Below are 27,639 nucleotides of genomic sequence, written 5' to 3' on the forward strand. Positions count from 1 at the left end.
ATCCATGAGAAAGGCCTCAGGACACATCACTCTAGCAGGTGTTAGTTCAGCCCTTGTCATGACATTAGACCTCTCAATAGTTTTGTGTTAAAACGTCTCTCTTTCCATCACAATCCCCACCCCAAAACACAAAGCCAATGTATTTTACTCAGATGTGCTGAACTTAACAGGCAGGCCAGAAACCAAAGGTGATGGTTACTGCCTCCCCCAGAAATACAAGTATGGGGAAAAACAACAGACAACAGAGAGAGATTACATCCTTTTACGTCTTTATTTGCCATTTAAGATCCTTTTATTCCATCAACGCAAATATGCAGAACAGCAGGAAACCATGTTTTAAGCAGCACATACCAGTTGGCTGAGAATAAACTAACTACATTCCCCAAGCAATGTAAAAGTAACAATGCACATCATCTTCCAGAAGAAGAAACAAACAGATATTGCAGCCGAGAGGCACAGCAGGCAGCTTCCGTACAAAGTAGTTTGGCTATTTAAAATGCTAGAACCAGCCCATGCCCATTTCTCCAACCCCACCCCCAAAGTCCTACTATAATTTAACCACTTTTTTTTTTTGCTATCTACATAATATATAAAATATAAACTCTGTTTACTTATAACACTTACTTTTCTTGATAAATAGCTCTTTAAAATATCTACTGTACATATGTCCATGCGTTGACATTATATATATAGCATTTATATATATGTATGTATGTCTGAAAAACAATAAATATATACTTAATATTGACACAGCAACAAACTGAACATATTCTCATTTTCAAAATCAAATAAAACCAGTACAACGAGAAACAGCGAGTGTTGCTTGTGAAACACAGCATAGCAGGGAGCTTTGATTCCTGCCCTGGCCAGGCATTCATTATGCCATGTTCCTGAGCAGTTGTGGTGTTGACATATTCTTTAATGAATCTCTGTTAAAAGTTACTTCAAGTTGTAGGTTAGGCACCCTGCATGCCATGTGTAACATAGACTGAGCACAAGCTCAGTGGGAAACAAGGGAGATGCCTTGCGGCTTGGCATGGAATGAGAAACAGAAAGAGGAGGGAAGTGAGTCTGACAGCTGGTGTAAAACAAAAATTAAGTCACGGACAGCACATGGCTGGAAGGTCATAAATAACCATGGCAAACAAATTAATAGAATTAAGTGCTTTTAAAGATGACTGGCACTGCTGCAAAACGTATCTTGATTATCTGTAGCCAACTCCATGTAATGAACTAGTTTTCCCACTGCCACATGAAGACACAAATGAAATCCAGATGGCCAAATTCAGATGCTAGAAGTGACACTGCAAGCTGCAGGTTCAGAGCCAAACCTGCCCAAGGACAGCTGAATTCACTGAACACCTTTAAACGATTCTATGATTCTAAACCTAATGGATGGGATTTTTTAAAGTGTGAACTTAAACCAACAAAAAACCAAAACAAAAAAACCCAAGCAAAACCCCACACCCAACCCCAAACAGTTAATTTCATACATGCCAAGACATAATAAAAGATGGCTTTTTCATTTCAAAACAGCAGTCTTTAAAAACGGAACTTAATCCCAAAAGAAAAAACTTAAGTGATCTTCTACAAACATGTTTTGTGTTCAGTTTTAGATTGACCATAGCCATTCTGTTTATTCATTTAACTTGAAAATGCTGAATAAAAGCTATTTCAGTTTGACCTAAGCTGATACCCTTCATTCCCCAACCCCAAGGCTTCAATTTGGCAGCTTTGAAAAGTTATTTCTTGCTTGGGCTCTGGCTTCATACACTCAGTAAGTCATGAGGTTATGACATCAGTTCATGAATGCAGCATTATGTATAGTTCCATTTACTGAAAATTTCTTCTTTTTGTGAGCAAATTAAGTGGGTAGTTATTGTTAAGAGGAAATTGTTTTTATTGGACAAACTTCATCCAGCAGCTCAAGAGAGAGGAAATTTTAAAGCAGATAAGACTGACAATTATTATTCAGTCATACTTCATCTCTAAAATTTACAGACTTTGCTCCCCACAAGTAACAACTCCAACAACAACAACAAGAAACTGCTGTCCTGAATAATTCTGCCACTTCTCAACAAGGCCTAGATATCCAGAGTCCACTGCAGAGGTCAAAGAGTCCGGTGCTGAGTTTCATATGTACTTAAGGGTCCATCACTGGGCCACTGCAACATCACAAAGTGTATGTCAAAAGTCTGCTGGGTACTTCTAAACCCTTGTAAATACAGAACTTAACATTGAATTGACCTCATAATGTGCAATATTTTAAATTGAAGGCCATAGATAAAAGTCAAATATAAAAATTTCAGCAACAACAAATTCTGTCTTCGGTAGTTTCTGAAACTCTGTAAGGAACAACATCAAGATACTATGTTTACCTTTCGCCATTAATAAAATATGCACTTTTGTTGGTAGATGAATGAGTCATTTTAAATTGTCTGGGTCTTTCCCACATTTGTATGGACACAGAAATAAACAAGGTAACAGAGAAATTGAACTGTCCTTGTGCTGTGACCACATGCAGCAGAAAAACTTCCCTTTTTTTGAAAGGCTGAACTTCCAGGACTTCACTTGCACAGTCACTGATTTGGAAGCTATTCTAAAGAAGGAAACACTAAGCACAAAGTGGAGAGTGCCTCTGATTGCCCTATGCTGGCTGGGCAGGAATTTCTCATGCTTTCAGCCAAAGCAAAGGATAAACTCCACAGCAGCCCATCCTGAGGCTAAACTCACCTATGCATGCCCTGATTCTCTGCCATATTGGCTGCATGTGTAAGGGTGTATCATCTCTACTTGGCATTTTCTAACTACACAGCTAAAGTACTACTAATTTAACACATGCACGATATTAGATACAGGAAACCCCAAGCTCTTGCAGAGTTCTTATTCCTCTACATAGAACTGAGCTCAGCACTGAGGACGTGCATGGATCTAGCAGGAGAACAGAACGGATACTGCTTTCCTGAAGGCAGGGTCCCTTCTCAGGCTCCCAAACACAGAGATGGAGCAAGGCTGCTGCTGTCACCCTCAGGAGGTTCAGCCCTCACCCTCTGCACACGACCAGCATGTTCTCCCTGTTGGCACAAGCGTATAGGTACCAGACTGCAGACACACCTTCTTGTCACTCCCTGCAGTCAGCACTCTCCCTTTAGACTCATGAAAGGAGTCACCTGTGCCCTGCTGTTGCACTGCATAGTCTTGCTCTACCACTGCTGTAGACCCCAGTGCAATTCTCATGGAAAATATGACATCATTTTTCAGCTGATTGTTGGAGCAGACCCCTACAGAGCAACAGATTTCACAGGGGCTCACCCTCTGGCTCTTCTTGTCTTTGGCAACAGACCACAAGATTCAGTGTCCTATGTGCACAGGTTGATAGCAAAGGAAAGAGCCTCTCCAACAGCAGCCCTGGGTAAGAGGAATGACCACTTCTTACCTAGTGTATGAACAAGCTCAATGTGGGCTACTGTAAATTCCAGCAGTAGCCACAGTTTGGCTACTAGGCCTGCACCGATTCTAGCAGCATTCATCTCAAAACTTGTGGCACAGCATTAAAGAACAGCATTAAAAGTGCAATTCCAAATACATGTTTCCTGGTGTGGTACCACTTCTGACTTCAGTCAAGTACATCTCTGCTGCCCAATATTCCTAAACACACTGTGAACTTCAGAGGCTACTTGGGGCAGTTCAGTGTACTTTCAACTGTACCAAAAGAGCAGAGGGCTTGATGCTGCCAAGAAAGATCCCAGACTGTAAAGTAACAATTTATCAGAATAGTAATAAGATTCTATAAATGAACCAGTTCCTTCCTCCTCTAAACCAGGTGGAAGATGAGTATCTTTGCACTTGACACTACAGCACCTTCACCTCCTAGAGAATGGAAAAACTGACATACAATCCCGAACATATGCAGTTACTGCTGCCATCCCAGTTAGATAACAACTTCACCTAATTTTAGCATAAGATCTCCATTGCTGTCAGAAGAGGAGGTCCCACCCTGCCCTGGTCATTCTGCCTGCCCCTCTGGGGACAGCACTCTGGTCACACAATGAGCTGTACAGGATGCAACCCATTTGCAAGCCAGTACTAATCCAAGCATCAGATGGCTATGGAACTAACGCATTAGATTTTCTTTCTGCTAAGCAGCACTGTCTGAATCAGTAAGTCTGCACAGTGGATAGATGATGCCTGTCAGCTAAGCCTTTGGATCCAGGGCAGAAAGGTTAAGCTCAGTAGTACTGTCCCTACACACTGTGTCTCACCTGGAGCTGTTCACTGCAGGGCTTCTTCCAGCTGTCATCACAAAACCCAGAAAGATACCAAAAAATAAGGACGTTCAGACAGGAAAAACTGCCAACATCTGTGAACTAAAACTAGGTGCAAAGACTTGAACAGCAATTCCAGCACAGCTGCCAAACCACTAAGAAGCAAGACTCACACACATTTTGGTTCATGTTTAGTTCCAGATTTGGATGATGTTTAACAGGACATGGTTAATTATCCATCAGGCTTGCATTCATGAGTTGAACTAGCCACTATTTTCAATAAAAGGCTTTTGCCTTACTATATGCAAGTTCCCTTGATCCTCTTGGAACTAATTCAGTTTTTCAGGAGAGAGAAAGAGGTATGATTTCTTTATCAAATTCTCCTTTCTGTATTTCTCTGTTCTGTTCAGGGCAGGAACTGGATAGCTTGGTATACCACAACAATTACAATGGGAAGTTCCTGTTGGCACAAATACTACCTCAGGAATTCTCAGAGTAATCCAATTTTAGGAAAAATATCCAAACTTGTCAAGGGCTGCTTCCAAGAAGGAATGATGAAAGCTTGCCTGAGGTCTTAGCAGAAGCAGTCAACCTCAGAGACAGTTGCTAGAACTGGCAGAACAACATGGATAGAAACAACTCTCCATTAGGGTGTGGTTTTGCGTCTTTCATCAGTCACGCTATTACACTTTGGGGAATGTTTCAGGAAAGGTCACACATGCGCTCTTCAGAAATTAAGCACACATTAATAATTTTGGGGTGGGGGTCAAGTTTCTTAGCTTTAGCCACTTAAAAATTTAGAAGACAAGGCTCTCTGCATAGAACAGGACTTTCCAATAGGCATCTCCTTCTATATTAATCTTAGAATGAACTGAGTCAGCCTTTGGAGAGCTCGCTTTTTATTGACTACTGTGTCCTTGTACAGCTGATCAGGACAAGACACTTGACTTTCAGCTGGCTCAAATCAGATGAGATGAACCACACTATTGACACCTTCTTGTTCAAAAACATGAAGCTCTAAAACTAGGCATAGGACAGGCAGAAGCATACAGCAGTCAGAGAGAGTCATTTGTAGGAGAAGCCCGAGAGAAGACCTTAGTGCTCCTAAAAATAGCAGAACTGTGAGTGCCTTAAATATAAATTATTCTGACCGTTCTCTTTCTAACCTAAAATGGCAACAGTACTGTGATGGCCTGGAGAAATAGCGTCATATTTTCTCCTCTAATTTACTGCTCATCCAAATGCTCTCTTCTTTCTCCTAGTCAAAATTAACAGAAAACCCTGAAAAGGGTTTTTTTCCTCAAGTTTAATATTATTTAGTGCTATATGCTTGTGTTCTACTTTTTTTTCCTATCTGACAACCTAGCACTGTAAACACATATGCACTGGAGCAGCTTTATGCAGAATATCAGTATCCCTGTTCACTGGGATAAGTCATGTGCCTTTCATTACATTCTTTCAAGAATATATTCTCAAAAGAATGTATTATTTCAAGACTGCAATCTAAAATATTAACAAGAACAGGACAAGCATACTAAAAGAGTTCCCCTCCCTGATGGCAGGGAACGATTACTACAGTACCAGTAGCTGGCACCTTTAGGGAGTTGAAGAGGTGAGGGTCTTATTTGATTTTTTCCCCTGGAAATGGACAGGAAATTTTGTCATCTCTTGTTTTTCACTCACATTCAGAACTTGGGAGGTGAAAGCTTCTGGGTTGAGCTATATCAAATTAATTGTCAGTGTGCATCTCTGAAGTGTGAGTTCACAAAGGTCTAAAAGAGCACTGCTTGTCTGAGCATCGTACAGTTTCTGGTTGTATTTCTACTGTTTTCCTTCTAACACCAAAATGAGCAATGAATTCACTCAAAAGTCAGTTCCAGATACAGGAAATGATGTGTAAACCTCTGTAAGACTAGCCTGAGTTCAGCTGTATAATAAAACCCAGTATCACTACTACATCATGCCACTCACCATCCATGAAAGTTTTGCACAACCCATTTTGATCAACAAATCTGCGCACTTAATACTGAAGCTTACTGGGAGTTCGCAGAAGATCCTCTTCCAATAGCGGGGCACACACTGTGGTTGAGGACTGCTTTGTTTTAAAAGCCACACATTTTCCTACTTAATTGTGCTTTAAAAAAAACCCAAAAAAACAACCCAAAAGAAAACAAAACAAACCCCAACTAGTTAAACCAACACAGAGAAGCTCCTATCAAGCTTTATGAAAAGTGAGCTGCCAAGATTTTCCATATCACACAACATTTTCACATCAAGTCCTATTATTCTGTGTGTTGGTTAGAGGTGTAGTACTACAACATGGTGGTGTCAGCTGTCATGGTAGGAACCATTCATGTCAGACACTACAGAAAATTTAACGACATGACAGTACCTTCACAGCCCTCTGGTAGGTAAGGAAAATCTAAAAGGATCTTCCCAACCTTTCACAGTAAACACAATTGGATAATCTAAAGCACCTGCAAGCAGGAGGTGAGTCCATGATATCTCTTTCCCATCAACCAGCTAATACTGTTATCAAAACAGTTACATTATGTCAGCTCTTCAGTCTCCTATCTGTTTTGGGGCATTTCAGAGGACCTTATCACTTTGGCATTTAGCCACCAACAGATTTAGTTGATCCACACACTATATTTCCTTCTCCTGTATCCTCAGCTGTTTCTAAGATGCCCAAACCCTTCACAGGGGCTGAATTACCATTTCCTTCAAGAGCCGTCTGGTTCCTATTCTTTCCTAGGAGCAGAGAGGAGCTAGCAGTACAGAGACATCCTGCTCTTCCGCATGGCTTCGCTGATTAAATATGCCGGGCTCAGTTCCGGTTCCTCGGTCATGATTGAAATGTTCTGCCACTCCCCCAACTGGTTGGACTTTTTAATGGTGTCCACAACACACAGGGCATACAGACAGTCGTCAAAAGTGGCAGCCATTGTAAGGGGCCTCCCATCCCAGGTCCTCCTGTCATCCTGATCCTCAAATGCCTGCCTGACAGCTTGAACCATCTTAATGGTGCCCCGGAGGTAGGGTGATGGGATGTCACTGAAGGCTTTCTCCGGAAGTAAGGAGTTGCTGACTGGTGTGGAGTCCTTTAGAAGGAGCTCCTGCTGAGGAGAGCTGTTGCTCTGTCCATAGAGATCAGTGCCTATTACAATCAACCGCCCTGCTGACCCCACCACAATAATGTCTTGTTTGAACTCCCCTGGGACGTTGAAGTTGAGCGTCACAGTGCAGCACACGCCACCTTCCAACACCATCTGAAACGTACAGAAGTCATCGCTGGTGATCTGCCGTATCCCCTTGATGTGGTCTGTCTGCTTCACAAAGGTCTTGAGCAACCCATGCACTTTCACAGCCTTCTGGCTGGTGAGGAAGGTCAGGAGGTCGATGATATAGGTGCCAACAGAGTGCAAGCCTCCACCTCCCATCAGGTCATCACAGCTCCAGTTGTACTTCTTGCCTAGCAGGCTCCCGCTGTGAACCTGCACCTCACACACCAGCAGCTCCCCTACATAACCCTCCTGAATTAGCTGCTTCATCTTCACAAATGCAGGCAGGAAGCGCAACACATTCCCCATGATGCTCATGAGCTTTGGGTAATAATGAGCCGCGGTCATCATCCTAAAGGCATCCAGGGGAGTCGCCGTTCGGTCACAGATGACATTTTTTCCAATTCCTGAAAAACAATTTAAAAAAAAAATCAACAAAAATACATGGGTGAGTAAGCTGAAAGCCCAAGGCTATTCTCCAACACTAAGCTAAGGAGAAAGATACTTGAAAGAAGTAAACATTTCAATATGGTGTTAACAGCACAAAGAACCCCTCTGGTGTGTTTCCAAAATGCACACAGAAGTTTCTTCACCACAGTATCCCTTTTTATTTTCAAAATGCACTACTGTCTAAAGACAGCACAAAGTTGAGGGCCTGGACAGCTACGAAATTAAGCTAAGGTGAGGTGGGCAGTTATCCCCCATTTGCCACCTGCTAGAAGCAGGTACAGAACCATTCACCCCCACTCAGCCAGCTCACAGACACCTCTTCTGTGATAACCTGCCTGTGCGTGGGCTTCTGAGAACTGAATCTGAGCTTCAGATTGAATTCCCTGAAGCATGAGTAACACAACCCCATGTATACAGTAACTTAACATAGTAGATATTGAAGTCTGGGCTTGTCTTCTCAGTGGACTTGTCCCATTCAGTGGATCTTTCCCACTCAGACTCTTTGAGTGGCTCTGACGGCAGAGAGTGAAAAGCACTGGGCTTGTTGCTTGATTTAGATGTAGAAATTGCTTCTCATTTATAAAAGTCAATGCTATTCTGACAGTGGCACTCTCATTTTTTGAAGCAGCTCTGCTGAAATGTCAACAGCACATCCATGGTGCCAAGGGAGAGCCGCGATTGCTCTAAACCAGGTCAAACGTAGCTGTGACAATCTGTTCCCTCACAGAATTGCCCATATGGGCACACTGTTTACTGAAGCTGGCACAATGCTCCTGTTTTATCTGGCCATCAAGGTGTTCAACTCAATGCAGTGCAGGCTGAGATGCCCGAATAATGGTTTTATTATTGATTTCTCCTCATCAAATACTTAATTCTGTACCCATACACACATATAGTGGCAGTCTCCAGTTTCCTTTTTAGCTGCATACATGCTTAATGAGCAACATTAGATGAGCTATAAAACTTCTTATAGCATAAATAAAAACTCTGCTTTGAGAGCCTCAGGCTATAGCTGGGCCCGGCACTGAGAAGAGCTGAATTTGAATCCTGTCTGCTGGAGCCTAGATGAATAAATTTAGTTACATGCTAAATTGTTCTGTGTTTTGATTCCTTTTCCCTTCAGATAGGTGAGAAATCCCTTTTTCTTTAAAGAGCTGTTATGAGGATAAATTTTTACATATTTTGGAGCTGTTTGGATGAAGTCATATAAATACAGACAGATGGCACAGATCTGTCTGAGCCCACTTACATGAATATTTAACAGCCTGACTGGAAGAAGAAGGGGGTCACAGTCCAAACATTCAGTAACCAGCTTATCCACACTGCCTATTCCTAGTCTTTGTCTGCTGCTATTTGAGTATCTGAAACTGGAGGGAGGGCTGTCACCACTGAATTAGCAGTCACACCTAGTTAACACCCAAGAAGGTAAAGATCTTCCTTCAACTTGCTCCTATTTACCTTCCACTTAATGAGATAATTAGAGGTCTACTCATTTTCCTCTTGTATTAGGCAGGAATCCTCTATTCAGTGGCCATGGTCTGCCCTTCTCAGTTTCCCATCTTCACATACTGCTACTGGTAACTGAGTTGACATTTTCCACCTTACAGCACTTCTTTTCCTGCTCTTGAATAATTTTTTCCTGCTCTTGTTTGATACTGAAGAAAGCATTCATCCACCTCTAACTGGTAGATATGATATATATAGATAGATATATACCATATCTACCAGTTATATATATATATAGATATATAGATAGATATCCAGCTATGTCACTTGATACAGATCACTAATATAATAGTCCTTGAATTACACAAACTTCGCAGAGAGATTTTAGCCTGGCAAATCAGTTCTCAAAATAAGGGCAACCTTAGACAAAAATTACCTACAGCCAAACCTTCCTGAAACAGTCATTTTCCTCCTAGAGAATACATGTGTATTACGCCATCATCTGACCTCTTCACCACGGATCCACCAAGCATAACTTTCTGCTCCAGTGCAGCTTGCATCATTCTGCCTCACAGACGTGTGCCACATTTTACCTGGGGTCTCTGCAGGCACTAATCTCTCAAGATACACAGCTCTACACATGTGCTTGTGAGAAAAAATATCTGCTTTCAATTAAAAATTGCAGCCTGGGGACAATCTTTTTGCTCTGTGCTCAGTGCTGTGCACAGTGGGGGTCAGTCCTTCACTGTGTAGGGCAGGAAACACTTGGGACTGTCACAATCTGAGTACCAAATTATGACTATAAATATAAAAGAGAAGCATCTGGGCTTCTCTTACATCCCTTACATTCAAGAAATATTGCCACTAGAATCAGTATAAGTCAGGCACTCATGCAGAGAAAAGGGAAGAGCCCTAAATATTTATATGGAAACAGTGAAAAGGTGAAGTCATACACTTACTCCTTCCACCATTTCAACCTTTTTGGAAAGACTGAAAGCTTTTAATTCCAGCAAACCCAAAATGCAAATATTCTGAGAGCCTTCCTATCTCTGCGTATGCTGATAATACATGCTGTGCTCTCATCCCTGTCAGAGATTTAAACAGGTTTTTGCCTGGTGCCCAGAAAGCTTTTATATTCTATTAAAGCTTGTGCGGGTTCTTTCAGCATGACACTGCTTAGCACTTCAGTCTGTGCACACTAGAGATTTTTGTCCTCTCTGTAGCTGCAAATCTGCAAGCAGCCACATTGGCTTTCTTGAAGCAGGGCGAGAACATGAAAGGTTTGCTTAATTTAATTTACAGAAATACACTGGTGTGTTTATGCAGCTAGAATAAGAAACAGGCACATCAAAACACCACTGGTTTCTGCTCTCTTTCCTCTGCTCCCTTCTCAAAGGAGAAGGAAAAAAAGACACCTTCATTTTGAGCCATCTTCTATAAGCAGCGACAGCAGAGCAGAGGGCAGTGTGCAGGGAAAACCTCCCTTCCCAACACTGGCAGTCATTAAAAGGTGTGCTCTGACTGCCGGTGCTGCAGGGGGATTCTCTGGGAACTGACCCCCTTCTCCTGGTTAGGGTTTAATCCTGCCCACTTTTGTACAAGACTCTCTAAGAAAGGATAAATTATTACCACTTGTCATTCTACCAGTGTGCTTTGCCATTTCACACATCTTTGCAAAACACATCACAGCAGATAGCAGAAACTTCACTAATTACATAAAAGCAGTCAGCCTCTCTTAGCAAGAAAGTGAAATGCATTTGTCCATGGTGATAAGTAGCAGAGTTGAATATATCTCATCATATGAAAAAATACACACCCCTTCCACAAGCATCACAAAATCTGGGCTACAATGCTACAGCTCCCAGTCAGGCAACTTCTGAACATGATCTCTTCAGTTCTTCGGTAAAATGAAGAAGAAAAATAAGTACAAGGCATTCTATTTGAGGCCTATACACAACCTTCACACCAGTCTCTTTGCCTGGCTGTGCTTCCAAGAGACAAAGCGTTGCCAACCAGGTGGTAAGTAATGTGAGGTGGGATTTCTAGGACTGGCACGCAACAGGGGAGGGCTCACTCCCGGCCAGCCTGAGTCCAAAGCTGAAATTGGGCAATGCACCTCCTAGCAAAGCTGCTGAAGCTGCCTCTCTGAAGTCCACCCACAGCTGTCATGCAGGACTTCAGTCTGAGATGCACTCCATGACCCACTGCTCCAGTAACAGAAGGCCAGGACTGCAAAGAACCTACATTAACAGGCACTGTGCTGTGGGGCCAGTGAGCTGCCCTTGCCCACAGGCATGGTGCCATGAGGTGGAAGCCATTTTAGACCAGTTAGGTCTGCTGTGCTGAACCCATTTATCTTCTTTTGCCAGGAAAGGACAAAAAACAGGAGAAAAAAAATAATGGTAGAGCTGGAGGATGTCCATCCATGAGATAGATGAGATCCCTAGACCAATGACTTACATATAACTCGCTTTAGCAGTCCTTAAAAATGTGAAAGGGCATGAGTCTGAGCAAAATGACACAAGAGAATTTAACTTCTAGGTTTGGGTGCTAAAGACCGAAAAGATGGCAACATCTGATGACTGGTTTTTCCTTCTTTATAATAAATGAAGGTTTCCAGAGCCGGTCCACTACTAACACTACTGTCTTCTAGCTTCTCAGTGACTCACAAGAAGGTTAAAGGCTGTGTAGCCCATCTTGACTATACTTTATCTCCCAGCGTGCATGTATCGCCCAAGCCAAACCTTAACTATTTAGATACCAATCTGCCTTTATTTTAAGAAGGTTAAGAACACTCCTTGGAAGAAGGAGATGTCTAACCAACTCACTAGAAGCAGCTGAGGAAATACAAACAGAAAATGGAATTGTCTATGCTGTTGTTGGTGCTACCATTCATTTGGGTGAAGGTTTCTCTAGCACCTTATGCTGGAAAGTCAAACTGCAGCCAGGACCTCATGGCTTGTCATGCACCTCACAGTAATTATTTCTGTCAGGAAGTTATGTGATATATTTGCAAACCTCAGAAAAAGGAAGCCTGTATGATGTGGAGATAATTCTGAAAGCTAGGCAGCGCAGAAGTGACTGGTGAGTGGATACAGTCCGGGGTGGCAGCACATGCAATGTTTGCATGTAAATCACAGAATCCCGAGGGTTGGAAGGGACCTCAAAAGATCATCTAGTCCAACCCCCCTGCAAGAGCAGGGTAACCTAGAGTACATCACACAGGAACTTGTCCAGGCGGGCCTTGAATATCTCTGACGTAGGAGACTCCACAACCCCCCTGGGCAACCTGTTCCAGTGCTCTGATGCAGGGGAAGAGTAAGAAGCTCCTGAGTTGGAAATGCCTGGCATTTGCAGCTCTTCATTTTACAGGCAGTTCTAGCTCCTTGCCTACCAGCAGCCCAAGTTTCTTTGTCCCTGTACCACTCCTGTGCTACACAGCCTAAAACCAAGCAGAACTCCTGGGCCCACAGTGCAGGGAGGGCAGCACCGTTGTAACCAGCACAGGCTTCAGCTCCAAAACCTGCAGTGTCAGTCTTTTTTTCCATCTGTTCTGATTGTTTCAAATAAGGACAGAAACATTTTCACATAAAAACCTCCAAGTAATTAAAAGAAGTGTCTGTTGCTGAATTGAGGTAAGACCAGTCCTCTGTTCAGCTCAGGACATGAGGCCCAATATTTTCTCCTCCTCCTATTCACAACAAAATCAAAAAGGCTCTATTTGGAGTCTGGGCATATAATCAAAATCTCCACTGGCACCAGGAAGATTCATTAGCTAGCAGTCGCTACCTATTGCTCTTGGTCAGGACGGGAGCAAGAGAAAGGGGAAAATGAGGTTTTGGTGGAATAACCTAAATTAGGCAGCAGAAAATTACACTTCTAAAGCTAAAGAGGAACTGGCAACATTCAAGGAACAGTCTGAGCGCTGCAGCAAATACAGGAGTGGTAGAAGACCATGTTCACCCGGGTATTTCAAATGGGTGAGCTCAAAAAATTGTATCAGATTTTAGTATCTTCTTCAAAAACGTTTTTATTTTTGAAAGAATAAGCTAATGCAAAATTACATTCCAAATGACAGGAATTTACATTATCCCTATTATGGTTATAATAAATAAATATAGATAAATTTCTCCTCAGATGTTGACCATTGAAGCTGATGTTGTTGCCTTTGTATCCTACGCAGAATCAGAAGGGAAATCATCTTTGGCACTCAGTTCTGTTCATGGCTTGTAAGACATGTTTCAGTGATATGCGCTGTATGATTAGCTGCAATCAGATCACAGTTTCCACCCTAATGCAGTTTGACATGGCTTGTAAATACAAAACAGTATTGATATGAATGAAGAGTATCTCATCAATATTTTCCCAGCATTGCAACACTGGAAAATTGAGATATTCAGTTACTTTTATAAATAAGAAATAGAGCTGCTTTTATAAATGTGGTCAAATCAACAAACCAAAAGTAGCAAGTTTCATTAAAAGGCTATACTTTGCTATGTAACAGTTGTTTTGGCCATACAGACAAAAGACCTTTCCTTAGAAATACCAAAAGCCACAGCCAAACCAAATGGCTTAAATCAAAAGTTGATGCCTCTCATTTAAATAGTTGATATACAGCAATTTGTTCTCTGCACATATGCACACAAATTGTCAACTCCGTGGTTTTGCACAGAATCCATCTCAGAAACTATGTGAGGTGCCGGAAGCCATCGTGTGGCTCCCCACAGCTAAACTGATGTTTGATACAAGCTGAGTATCAGCAGAACTGTGTATTTTGCACACTCCTATACTAGGCAGAGATCGCTTTGTGATACTAATTGTGTTGCCTGATGGTACTACTGCAATGCCACTGGATATTCAGAAAATGTCTTTCCGTTTCTATCTTGCATAAAAATTAAAATGAATTCTGGCGGAGGCTGTAATTTAGTCAGGACCTCAGAAACATCTTCTCAGTTACCTTACTGACTCATTACAATACTTAAGCACTCAGAACAAATTAATGACTCCCTAAGAAACCCAGATGAAAATACGAGACCTGATCTGTAACTGCACTGAACCCTTGACTACAGAGGAAGCTCATGGGCCCGAAAGCCAGTGGCACTTTTTTCTGTTTCAGTACTATCTTCATGACAGCCTCACAGTCATGGTCCCATTTGTGTGAAGCTGGAACAAACCAGATCAAGACTATTCCATATTTCTAGCATGTATGTACTAAGGAGAGACACACAACATTGAGAGTGCCTCTCAGAAATTATATGCAAATACAGAACTTGAAGGTAGAAGTAGCTCATACAGCCACTGTTCAGTTATTTTAAGCTTTGACAGCTGGGGTGGTTCTTCAGTTACTCAGAGATGCAGCAATCATATAATCACTTTAGCCTGCAACATGCATGGTAAGCCATTGGCATCATAACTCATGATTTTCTGATCTATTCTTCAATCATTGCAATGTTGCTTGGTGAGCAGTACCAATAATGTTGTAATTACAACTATGCAAAATGCTCCTTTGCCTACTCAGCTGCAGATGATGACTATAAGGATACTTTGGCCCCTGGATTTTAGAAGCAGGGAATGCCATGGCCCCCAGGCACAGTTTCCAAACAGTCTCAACAAAAAGTGCTTCTTTGGTTTGGCTGTCTCATCATGAAACTGCTGTAAGGCCTTGAAAGATAACGTGCTCATTACGAAGCTAGTCTGGGTGCTAGAGCAACGAGAAGGGACTGGCAACCTGGGTGTAGGGAGGATCCAGGTGAAGCGCTGGATAGTCCTGCTTTCCTCTTGGGGCTCCTAGGGGAACTAGAGGCAGCCACAGGGTATTCTGGAGTCACTGCAGATGAGCAGGCAGCACCAGGGGTGAGCAGAGGAAAGTGGGAAGATAGCCAATGAAATGGAGAAGGGCAGAGGAGAGGGAATGGAAAGGAAGAATGCTACAAGATGGAAAGGAGGATACTGGAAGGGGCTGGTGCAAACAGCCCACAGGAGCTCCTGCCACAGCCAGCCCCAATGAGCATCAGCAACATCCCCAATCCTCAGAGGCCTACCCTAAAAGGCTCTTTCAGTCCAGTATTCATGTGAGCCCTGCTGGCATCTTTTCTGCAGACAAAAAAATAACAATGGAGAAGACAGAAATAGATTTCAGAGAACATTAGTACCCTAAGACTGGACAGGAGAGAGGGACGATGAAAAGGCATCCACACTAAAACAGTGATATGCACACGAGTTAAGCTATATGTACATCAGGCTAAAGAAACGTAATACCAGGACAGGCTATTCTATGGTGCTGCTATTATTTTCTGATGCATTACATGTAGAGATGTGTGAAATCACATACTGCATAGTGAATAAATGCTTTTAAGTCTTTCAGAACAGGGTCTAAATAAATATGGATATGTACATTTCTAGCAGGAGGAATGGGAAGCCTGATGATTAAAAGCCTGCTCTCTCTGGGAGTTATTTCTGGGCTATCTCATAAAAACAATTACTCAGGTGATTTGAAAACCTTTTCACAGGACGAGAGTGTTTTTATTAATGAATAGAGGTGTCTCTGCTGCTATTAGATGCTGCTACTGTTGATATTGTGATATAGTGATAATTACAATAAGAACAATGATTGTATTTATATTCAGTGCATGATCTGTCACTCGCTTCCTGAAGTGGCATGAAAAACACATTTGTTTCAATCAATACATCTGCCAGGGGAAAACTGATGGCAAGACAATGTTTCTTTGAGGAACCCTTATTTAACAAAACTTTTGACAAGGAGATAAATCTGGATGATGAATGCCTAACAAGATTGGCATTAGTCACAGCTCCAACATTGGCCAAGGCAATCTTTGTTAATCACAGATACATATAGCTGTTGCAAAAAACCATGTTACTATAGCATAATGAGTCATAGCTCATGAACTGATTCATATTATCAGGGCATGTGTGTATTCCTAGTCTGCTGCAAGTGTGAAGGAAAATAACAGTGACTGAAGGAGCATATTTTCCTTCACAGCTGAAACAGACGGCAAATGCACACAGGGAGTAATACAGGGCCCTGCTGACAAGCAACAGCTCATTTGGCCACAGCAAATCAACGGCTTATACAGATTTTACAAACTCTGCATCTCTTCCTCTACATCAGAAACATTATGAAGCAAAAGAACACATACACTATTATATTTTATCATCAACTGGGGTGAGACACACTTCACAAATATTAGATGAGAGATTCTATAAAGAGGCAGGTGCCAAATTGTACACACCACCACCAAAGCAAGGGCCTCAGTTCATGCACCTAATTCTGGCCCTGGTGCATCACACCATGATTCCAGTTTTTAGGCTGGCTTATCCTCACTTATATAACCTCTTTTCCATGTAACTGCTTTGAGAATGGAAACCTAAACATTCACAAACATTGGAAAAAAAGGTATTTGTGACTGCCTCTGCCTTGGCTGCCCTGTAACCATAGGTTAAACCAAAGTCCACTCAGATGACTACCTGAATGATGAAGAGAAACCCTGCAGGCACCCAGTTAACGACTCACAAGCAGCTCACACAAAGGGAACTGCAAGCAGGCTCAACAAGTAAGAAGGTCAACACAAGATGTGAGCTTACAGATGTGGTTTCAGCTGGGTTAGCACTCTGCAAAATCATTTGAGCAAATGGAAAAACAGGGAACAGGTTTGTCTTGAAACAGAAAAAGAGATGTTGGGTTCTTTGTAGATAACTGCTGAGCTGTGGTGCCTAGGCTGAGAAATATCCCCTGCTGACTCCAAGAGATTATAATAAACTGCAGGTAAATATGTGCCATCTAAGCAGAACCAAGATGGTTCATAAGGATGAAAGAAGACTGTAATGATGATATCAATTTTCATTATGTATTAATATTGCCACTAACTTTTATTTGCATGAGGCAGTCATGAGGGTTATAGACTGGGGCTATGTCTTGCATATGTTACTATTGCTGTAGGTATAAATGCTGCTGTAGCCGTATTCAAGGCACAGTCCTTTTGTGCTTGAGGTTGGACTCTGTTGCTTCATAAATTTTTAGGTAGTCCTGTAAGGAGTTGGACTTGATGATCCTTATGGGTCCCTTTCAACTTGAGATCTTCTATGATTCTACGATATATAGAATCTCCTGCAAAAATCTTACATACCCTATATGATTTTGACAACGTGCTGACTTCAAGGTAAATTTTTCTCATACATCCATATGAATTTTTGATTGCTTGTTCTGTTAGTTTGGCTAGCTGGGGCCTTTGATTTGGGACTATAAAGCACCTGCATCACTAAATCCACAGGCAATGTGCTTGAGAACAAAGAAAGCAACCAAATCTTGCATTAATTTCTGTGCACACTTTGCAAGGCAAAGCAAAACTCTCTAGCCCTTTCCTAACATGGGCTAGAGTTTGATGATTAGTTTATATCCCACCTGGCATGTCATTCTGATCTCTTCTCTGTAGGCATTTATGCAAATAACAATACTGGAGACTGAAGTAAATTAAGTTCTTAGTATTAACTATTTAAAAACCTTTAACTGCTGGGAAATCTAGAGAAGGTGCAAATACACCCTGACAAAGCAGCTACTTGCACACCACAAGAAAATGCTTCAGGGGTCCCATCTTGAGATTATCACTTCAGGCATCTGAAACATGCTCAGATTTACATTCCCTGAGCCCTACTTGGATGCCTTCCATGTTCTCCTATGTGCTTGGGAAAAAAGTATATGGGACAACCATGCTACTTTCCCAAATTTCTGTTCCAGTTTTTTAATCTTCAAATCCCCATCAAAACTGTAGGGTCACATCCCTGATGAGTACTTCCCTGTGAAGGAAAAAAATATTGTAAGTCTCTCACAAGCACTCAAACTAAGAAAAGAAAACCATTCTCTTAGACCTTATTCAAGCAAACACTTATGCCAATGGGATTTAATTTGTTTTAGGACTAAATAAAAAGCTTGGTGAAAATCTCTGTATTGGGTCCTTTATTTGTTCCAATTACTCTTACTCCTTCTGTTCAACTTCCAGAACAAAATGCACGCCATCAGTCCAGTATAATACCTTTCTTCTCCATAGTAATGAAATCACAGGGCAATCCTAACCCATAGTCAACCACTATTCTCCTGAGGCATTATTATCTATATTTAAATATGTTTCTTTCCATGTTAGCTGACAACAAGTAAATGCCCAGCTGTTGTAAAGGCTTTGAGAGGATTAGGAAATCAGGCAGTTCAATTTTCTTTCAGCTTGCCTTTCCATCACAGAATTGTTTATGCTTACTGAGTCAGATAAATTTATGGCTGATAATTAGAGTTAATTTTCTTTATGTTTCCCTTGCCTATCCTTTCTACCCCCATTAAAACTAGCAAGTTGTAATGGGGTACTAAATAATAAACTGACAAAAGACAAACATTAGACTGATGCTGGTAAGTAATTAATGCAGCCATTATTTTGGCAGATTTGTATAGGATTCAAGCAGCTTTATGAACATTGAAAAATTACATCTCATCAGCCAAGTGATGGGGAAAGTGAAAGGAAATCCAAGTCTTACAAAAAAAAAAATCCAAAAAACCAAACAGACCCAACCCTAGGAGTTGCAGTGTCAGAGCCTATCTGTATCTCACATGGCATCACTGTGCAGAGCACCAAAACCTGTACTCTACCTGCACTTCATATTTCAGGATTGTTTTTCTCCAGTAAACATTAAGTGATACTCTGTTTGTGTGAGATGCACTGCAGTTTCTAATATAACCCTTTCTACATGATCATTATATGAAGCATCAGCTTCACTACTTAACCCAGACAGTGCTGCAAACATTTTTCCCAACCTTATTTCTCTGCAGTATTTTCCACTGGAGTATTTCTATTTCTTTTTCTCCCCAGTGAAGTTTGAAGCTTCTCTGTGCTGAAGAAAATGTGTGTCAGCCCTACAGCACTGGATGAATAGAGCTTGCATCTGACCTAATTTTCTGAGTGGTTAAAATAAATTCTAAAATCATTACTCACCTTCCCAAATACTGTACTGACTACGGACACCAAAGCACTCAACTATGGACTGGAATGCTCCAACGGAACTGGACGCATTCAAAAACTGCACCCATAATTTTGACTTTATTATATAAGCACATACAGACATATGCATATAGATGCAGAGAAAATAATGTGAAAGGGAGTCCCTTTCACATACATAAATACAAGTAAAGTTGGAGGTGAACAGTATCATTACATTCAGTAGTGAGTGTATGCACACTCTGTGTGTCTCTCCGTTCATCTGCATGTACAGACTCACGCTATAAATCACATCATCTCCCTCAGGTATACAGCTCCAGAAATTGGAAATGCCCATTTATAATTGCTGGGCAAACCCTACTAGAGCCAATAAAGCTGTGCCTAGCAGTGGAACCAGATTTTCCAGAGCATTTTTAAGTTATTAAAGGATGGGCGAAGACCAGGTTGCACAACATGTCTCAGGAAGGAGAATGTTCTCAGTGGTTTCATACTCATTGTGTCAGCAGGCCACCTCTCTACTCACTGAGTGGCATCAGCAGCAGGGCTGGAGGAGGTGGTATAACTGCACCACTCTCAAGAAAGACCACAGCAGAGGAAAAAACACAGGAAGTAAAAGGTGTCAAAATAAAGTAGGTCATCTGGACCAACCTAAGGCTGCTTTTTCTATCTGCTTGTTTCTGGTGTGCCATTTCACCAGGATCTGGGAGAGTAGAAAAGCATACACACAACAGTCAATCTAAAGGATGGCATCTGTCCACCTCATCAAAGGTTGCCTAAGACTGTTTACAGATGAGACCATGGCTTGATTCTTCATGGCTTCTTATTTCTGCTTCATGGTCTAAGTCCTCTGCCCACACCAGGAGTAGTTTTTATGTCTTGCCAAGAACAGCAAGGGTAAGGACCACAGAACACACAGGTGAAGAAAACAAGTTAGCTTGGCCCACACAGGAAAAATCAAGCCAGTTTGATTAAAATGCTGATTGTAATTAAATACTTTTGTTGGGATGCTGTCAAGCCAAAATATGTTCTCATAAAAGACCCCCATCTCTCAGAGTCAGCACAGCTCTATCCTAGATGTTACTGAATCTGGTTGCTTTAGTCCAGCCCCATTCCCATTTTTTAATGTGAATTTTGATAATGAGTGTTACAGCAAGTTGGCATCAGGCCTCAGCAAGTTTCAGGTCAAATTTGCCCTCAGCTGTAATACCATTAATTAAAGCGGTCATGCTGGCCATCAGCCTGGCTTTTTGAGCAACCCAGTCAATGGTACAACAGTGAAGAGATTACAAGCAAACTATGGTTTGAACTAACTGCACTTTTCATTAACTTCCCACCCAGAACTACTTTGTAATTCCCAGGTTCTTGGAGGAATATCTAAATAAACTATAAAGCCTCCCCCAAAAGGCCCTAGTCTTAGAAACAGTATACTTTCTCAGGTAGTATTTTATCCGTGTCAGTGAGAGCTAAGTACCACTAAAGAGCAGCCATAAACCCATTCTGAAAAGCAGGAGTAAGAATGGATCAAAGTGAATCAGCAATTCCAACTACATGAGATGCTGACATTGTGCTTCCCTGGCTCCAACCCGGTGTCCATAAGAAGGATGAATGTTTGATTAATTACTCCCCAGACTGCAGAGCTTACACAAGAACCAAGGACTCAGCAGCAGCCCAACCAGCTGACTCAGACAGCAATAACTCATCTGGTGCAATCTGCCTCGATGCCAGATTGCCCTGTCTGCAGTCAATCTGCAGTCTAATCCTCCCAAAAGGGTTTCTTGGAAAATGCCATTCATGCTCATGCTGGCTAAGTGTGCACTGGACAAGACACAGCTACACCACAGTAGCAGCTGAAGCCATATTTCACTACACTTCCACAGCTTGCTTTAATGGAGTCTGGGAACACCACTTCTTCCCCACCACTGAAAATCTGCTGGAAAACAAGTAAACTCTGGAAAGTTTCACTGCTATGTTCAGTAGGCTGGATCTAGTCAATTAGAGTAAGCTCAACTTGACCATATTCTCCACCAACCTCAATGCCTGGTTTTGCTGCATTTGTATCGTAATCCCAGGACCCTCTTGCACTACATGCTTCTCAAGCACACAATGGAAAACAAGCCCCTATTCACAATGGGCTTTGTTTTACCATGCACATGCTGGATACTTGGACTGGGAAGAAAATGCAGGTAATTCCTCTCACTGTGCCATCTTCAGACCAGACCTTCTGCTATGGCAGCTGCTCCCACCTCATTGAAAGGCTATGTTTAGACCTCATCCCTCTGAAGACCCAGGAGAACTTGAAGTAATATACCAAGGGCAGGAACTTAAAAGGGGCAAGGGATCTCATGCACTTAATCTGTGCCACAGTGGGTGAAAGAAATGTAACTTTTTATCCACCTACACTCTTGCAAGGACATATATGATTCAATGAAGAGTAAAATACCTGCAAAGTAGGTCAGTAATTCTTGCACTTACCATTCAGTCATACCTGCACTCACATTTCCTTTGAGAAGCTGCCTAACACACTGATCTCCAAGGAAAAGGAGGGCACAAAGGGTAAGGCATTTGCAAGTGAGTATGAATCGCTTTATTTCTGAGCAACAGTATGCAGCTAGAAGCTTACAGCCCTTCAACTACTGCATTTTTCTGTCACAGATTTGGCACAGATTCCTATGCAAAACAGCCCTAGAACTATTTTCGTCAACCTAATAACACTGTTTTCCCCAAATATATGCTATTTTCTACCTGGAGCCCCTACAGAAGAAGAATGAGCAAAAAGTCTTGAGGAGAAATCTCACAGTGGGTACAGAGAGTTTTCACTGAGATGGTGACTGATTGATCTTCTCACAGAGCACCTTACCACTCAAACACAGTGAGTAAGGAGGCCCAGGGTTGGGACGCTACAAAGAAGCTTAGGCTAATTAATTGAATTACTTTTTCTGGCTGCAGTGTTCTTTTGCACTGCTGGATACTCAAAGGCCAGGACTGGTTCCTCTGATTAACAGTACCTCATCATGAAATCAAAAGGAAAGCTGCAGGCTAAAGAAAAATGGATTTTTGTCAGCCAGGTTTTGCTCTTGGCAAATAATTATCAAGGCCAATGTTAAAAGGAGATTGTGCATTAACTACAAGCAGACATAAATACATTTGGAAAAAAGCTTTCAATAATTGCAGTGCATATGTCAAATGGAAATTACTCCAATTTGCATAGCTCTGCAGTCACATCATGCAATACCTCAAGTGGCTTCATAATAACAAACTTGTATCTTTAAAATCATTTAATATAGCCCAGGGTTTTAATAACCCAAAAGACACTTCAGGAAGTACAAGACAGAAAAAGCTAGCCTGGGATTCTTCATTTTCCTAGGCCATGTCTACACACAGTTCATTATTTCGTAACAATGCATTTGAAAATGTGCCATACCCATCCCCAAGCACACATGGTTTTACTGATAAAAAGTACTTTATAGTGGTTTGGCGTATTTGGATAGGTCATCTTTATTCCCATATAAACTGCCACATTAGAAGCCACACCACTGCAACTGTGCACGTAAAACATCACATCCAACATCTATGCCAGGATTCATTTCCATGCAGGTCAGACAGACAGTTCCTTGAAAGGTCTCTCATTACCTGCAACGTGCTTCAGTCTGAAGTTTCTGGTTAGAAATATAAATGTGACTTCATGTGGGTGGATTTAAGACAAGAGCTTTGCTCTGCACTCCAGCCAAGGATCCAACTCATGGGCCATCAGAGAGAACACTTCTTGGTCAGTCACACAAGGGTGACTTGTGTGACTTGTGTCTTGTGTGTTGAGGCACTGATTCCAAATTTGTATGTTTGTTGCTGCTTAGGAATGGGGGAAAGTTACTGAAATCACTCTCATATTTCCCCTTTCATTTATGACTCCAGCCTATTTAAACTTGAACTGAGAATCCCCATACGCCAAACAGAAAGCTCCACATGACATGTCAGAGCTATGCTTTTTGCCCCTTCAGTGTCATCATTTACTTTCACCTCAACTTAAGAGTCTTTACCTGTACCTGCCACAGAAGAAATGAGGAGTCATATTATACCTTTGTAGAAACAAGGACAACCAACAGGTAATTACAGAAAGCAGCCACAGGTCAATTAAAGACCACAGTTTGCTGACAGATCTCAAAGCACCGCACTCAAAGCCAAGCAGGTATCATCCTTCCCATTGAAAAGACAGAAGAAGGAGGTCTCAAGAAGTTTGATGATTTCTCTTGGAACAGGTATTGTGAAAGTGGCAAAAGCAACAAGAATCCAACCACTTCCTTCCCAGGTAACCTTTCTGCACCTGCAGGAATTGTGCCTTCCTTTCAGCTCTTCCACACAATTTTGCTCTCATTTCTGCTTTTCTTTTTTTATAAAAACAAACAAACAAACAAACAGAAACCATATCTGCACTTAGCAGATCGCTGGAATATCTCAACTGCCTATGTTAAAAGCAATTTCTGTTTAGCTGGCAGTGAAAGACCAAACCTCAATAGTAGGAATGTAAGTCTACTGCCTAAGGGCAGGGATTTTTCATGCAAAAAACCACCAGCCTCTTGTTCTCCTGCATTCACACACTTGGTTGTAGGTGCTCTGCAGGCTAGTGTCATGCCTGGCTGTTTTCCTCTACACCAGCATGTGGAGAGAGTGGGGAGGATCCCAAGACAGAAAGACTCCCAAAGCCATGGCAGAAACACCCCTTGGCTGTGGTGATACCCATCAGCAGCAACAGGCCCATATGGAAAGGGGCCAGTCAGTCACACTGTTAGGCACTGGGTGCAAGAGGTTATTGCAATGTACCTTCTATTCCTGTGCTTCCAGCTAAGGGTTAATATTTACCCCGCCTAACCAGAAATGGACAGAGTGCCAAACACAGGAGAGGAGAGGCTGATCAGCAGCTCAACCCCATGACTCAGTGCACCAAGAGGGAGATGCCAAAACAACTATTGTTGTTTCTCATGTGGTAAGCCTGGCCCAAACGCAGCACTGCAGGGTACTCAGCTGCTCAGGGGAACTGCTGCAGTAATCAGTTTCCCCTCCAAATTCAAATTTATCTTAGTAATAGCAGACTGCATGTTTTTACACCTGCCAACAGTGTGGTGGCCTGGGTGAAACAATGGGCTCACCCTCCCTCCTGGCATTCAGCAACAAAGCATGACCATCATCACAACCACTTTTGACAAGACCAGTGCCTGCCCTCAGGGCCCTCCTAGCAGGATGGCTGGGGCAAAAGCAGAGGCCAGCAGCCAGCCCCAGGCTCAAGGCACATGCAGTATGCTCATGCGGCTGTACCTGGCACCACATCAGCTGTCCTGACCATGAGCATTTTAGTTTCCCAGGTTTATTGGCCTAAGAGCAAACTTTTTTAAGTTACAGTGTAAACTAAAGAGGTGTTTGTGTTGCAGCAGTCCTACCAAATGCTGCAATGAACATACAGCTGGCATACCTTTGGACTACACTGTGTACTGAGTGCTGCTTGCACCACTGGTGCTGCTGCCCTGGAAGAGAAATGACTTGGTAGATCCGAACAGAGAGACTATCCTGCTGCCAGTGTTAGAGGGGTGCTGGAGAAGAGGCTGCTCACATCTGCAGAAGCTCAGACTACAAAGACAACAAGCTACTTGATCTTTAGAGATTTCTTACATGTGCTGCAAAAATACTGCATGCATTTTATATGCTGCTTGGATATTTAGATTCCTTAAGTGAGGTTTTGTCCACTGCAAGTGTATTTTGTTTCAAAAATCCTTTTTCTAAACTGTGCAGGCTGTGCTTGTCCTCGAGGCCTGACAGGACACAAAAACGTGACAACACAGTGGAACAGCCTCTCTGCTGCAAGCTCCAATCTGTACTAGAGCAGCACATTTAACAGAGGAGTTTTCCAGGTCTGTAAGATGTCACCACAGTAATGCAAACTTCTTTAGCTTGGACAAGCCTGAACTTTACTATTATGCTATAGATGTGGCTTCCCACTAATAAAACTATTTCTAACGCAACACTGAAGGTAAACGGAGCACATGTGTCCTGATGCCAGTGTTTTACACAACAGGTTTCAGTTGGCTCTGTGACACAGAAAAGAAGCTGGGCTTCCCAGAAATTTGGATGGTTCCCTTCTGATCCACATCCAGTTGGGCCGCTCTTTGGAAAAATTGTGTTGTTCGTTCTTAACAAAACTGGCCTCCAGAGTCTTCAGAGAATATTATGTCCTCCAACTGCATGGTTTGGAGCTTGTTGTCATTGTTAGTTTGACTCTTCTAAAATTGCCCCTTCCACCGTGAGAATTGACAAAATACAGAAATTTGGTCACCTGGTCAAAATATTCTGCTGAGGGGAAGCTATGCCAATTCCAGCTCATCCATTCCTCTCCAGTTTCTATTTCAGAAAAGGTTCTAATGCATCCCTTCACATACAGAAAGCAAGCATTCCCAGTGTACATGTTCACTGCATTACTGAAGAGTTTTCATTGCCATACAAATAACCCTCCAAAGCACAATCAACAGTGAACACATCCAGGGGAAATACTGGGCTGTGACATGTCTTCATCCATGTCGGATCCCTAGTTGAGCCAGTTGCCCTGGAAAATTTGAAGGTAGGCAATGAAACATCAATTCCAGAGAAGGGAAGAAGGCAAGAAAGAAGCTGGTTTTCTGACTTCTGGCTTTAGTGTATAAAGCCAAGAAAAAGGTGACAATATTACCCAGAATACAGAAAATTAATAAAGGTGATACTAGAGGAGAAGTTTAATGCAATCTGCAACTTAAGCAGTATTTTCTTTTTCTTCCAAAAAGCCTTTGACAATTTCTCTAATCACTAAAAAAGGCTAAAAGAAGGCAAGCAAACCCCATCATTCACAGCAAGTATCTATCCCAGGCTTAGCTTTCCAGCACACAGTTCTCAGTAACAAGGATAAGCCCAATGCCCCTCCAGCTCTCATATGGAAGCAATTATTAGTGTGAAAACAGTCCTTCCTAGGAGGAAACAAATGAACCCCATGCACAGCCTGATTAATGACTAGTCCCATGCAGATATGTAAACAGCCACATGGTTGCTACCTTAGCAAAATTTTAAAGTTACATGATTTTTATTCACTTGTTTATGCTGTTATGCCAAGCACTGGGATTTTGAAGAAGATCCCATTTAGAGGACAGGGGATGGCTGCAGAAACAGTACAGAGCTCTGCCATCCAGTTCTTAGCACCTAACTGAAAAATGCAGTATCTTTCACGTTTCTTTCCTACTTGCTAGATGTTAACAGGTTTATTCCCTGCATCCCAAACAGTATTTAAGAAGAATGTTACTGCTTTCTCTACAGCAAATATTACCAAACAATGTTGGTGGCTCCTGCCTCAAAGTAGCCCAAATGCTCTTACAAAAAAATCATGTTTTTACCAACATGATTACAGAAGAAACCTATGCAGGACTGCTGGCAGGACCAGCCAGCTTCATACAGGGATACTTCTGTGTGCTGGTGGAGGCACTGCAGTTTCTGCTCCCCAGAAAAACAATAGGAAAAGCCTTCTGAACAGATATCTAACAGGTTGGAACTGAGTGTGCTCCACTACTCCTAGGAGGATAGTGGAACTTCAGAGTGTGAAGCACCCTTTTGATTGTCCAAGGGGGCAGCTACAGGTACCTCCACTGCACATTGTAAGGAATGTTAACCTCAGCTGTCTCCCATCTATCAAGGCTTTGCTGCAGGAATGTTTCCATGCAGGCTGGCACTTGGGTCTGACTGACAGACATCTGTGTCAGCCACAAAACACCGAGACAACCTCACAGCCAGGCTGCAAGTGCAGAAACCCCCAGTGCTGGTTGTGAAAGAAATGGAAGAACACCACCACATCCAGTTAAACTAAAATGATTTTGACTGTCTCCCTGAATGACCAGAGATGACTTCCCACTGACTGAGTTCAGCTAAGGATTCTCAGCCATTAATCTGCAGTTCCTTCAGGGGACTGGATCCTCACCGGAAGCACTTTTCATTTCCCCCTCCCCACCAAAAAAATTATGCAGTTGAGTCCTGTCTTCAGCTCCGGGCTTAGTCTCCTTATAAAACATTTTAATAGGATCAGGCAGTTTTAGCAAAGAGGCTGAGCAGCCCTATCTCATCTGTGGCTATCCATTTGTCACAAACACCCACTGCAACTTAACTGACATTTCCACTGAAGCTTACAAGAAAGGCCACCTCTGC

General features: G+C 42.2%; 1 protein-coding gene across 1 annotated transcript in view; it reads right to left on the reverse strand.

Moving 5' to 3' along the window:
- Window positions 1-252: 252 nt before the first annotated feature.
- GFOD1 (Gfo/Idh/MocA-like oxidoreductase domain containing 1) overlaps window positions 253-27,639 on the reverse strand; it is a 74,643-nt gene continuing 47,256 nt past the window's right edge. The window contains exon 2 of the mRNA XM_034063058.1: window positions 253-7,953. Coding sequence (XP_033918949.1) covers window positions 7,034-7,953 — 920 coding nt within the window. The 3' untranslated portion in view covers window positions 253-7,033. The remainder of the gene's footprint in view (window positions 7,954-27,639) is intronic.

Source organism: Melopsittacus undulatus, chromosome 1 (assembly GCF_012275295.1).
Source record: "Melopsittacus undulatus isolate bMelUnd1 chromosome 1, bMelUnd1.mat.Z, whole genome shotgun sequence".
In the NCBI taxonomy this organism is placed as follows: domain Eukaryota; kingdom Metazoa; phylum Chordata; class Aves; order Psittaciformes; family Psittaculidae; genus Melopsittacus; species Melopsittacus undulatus.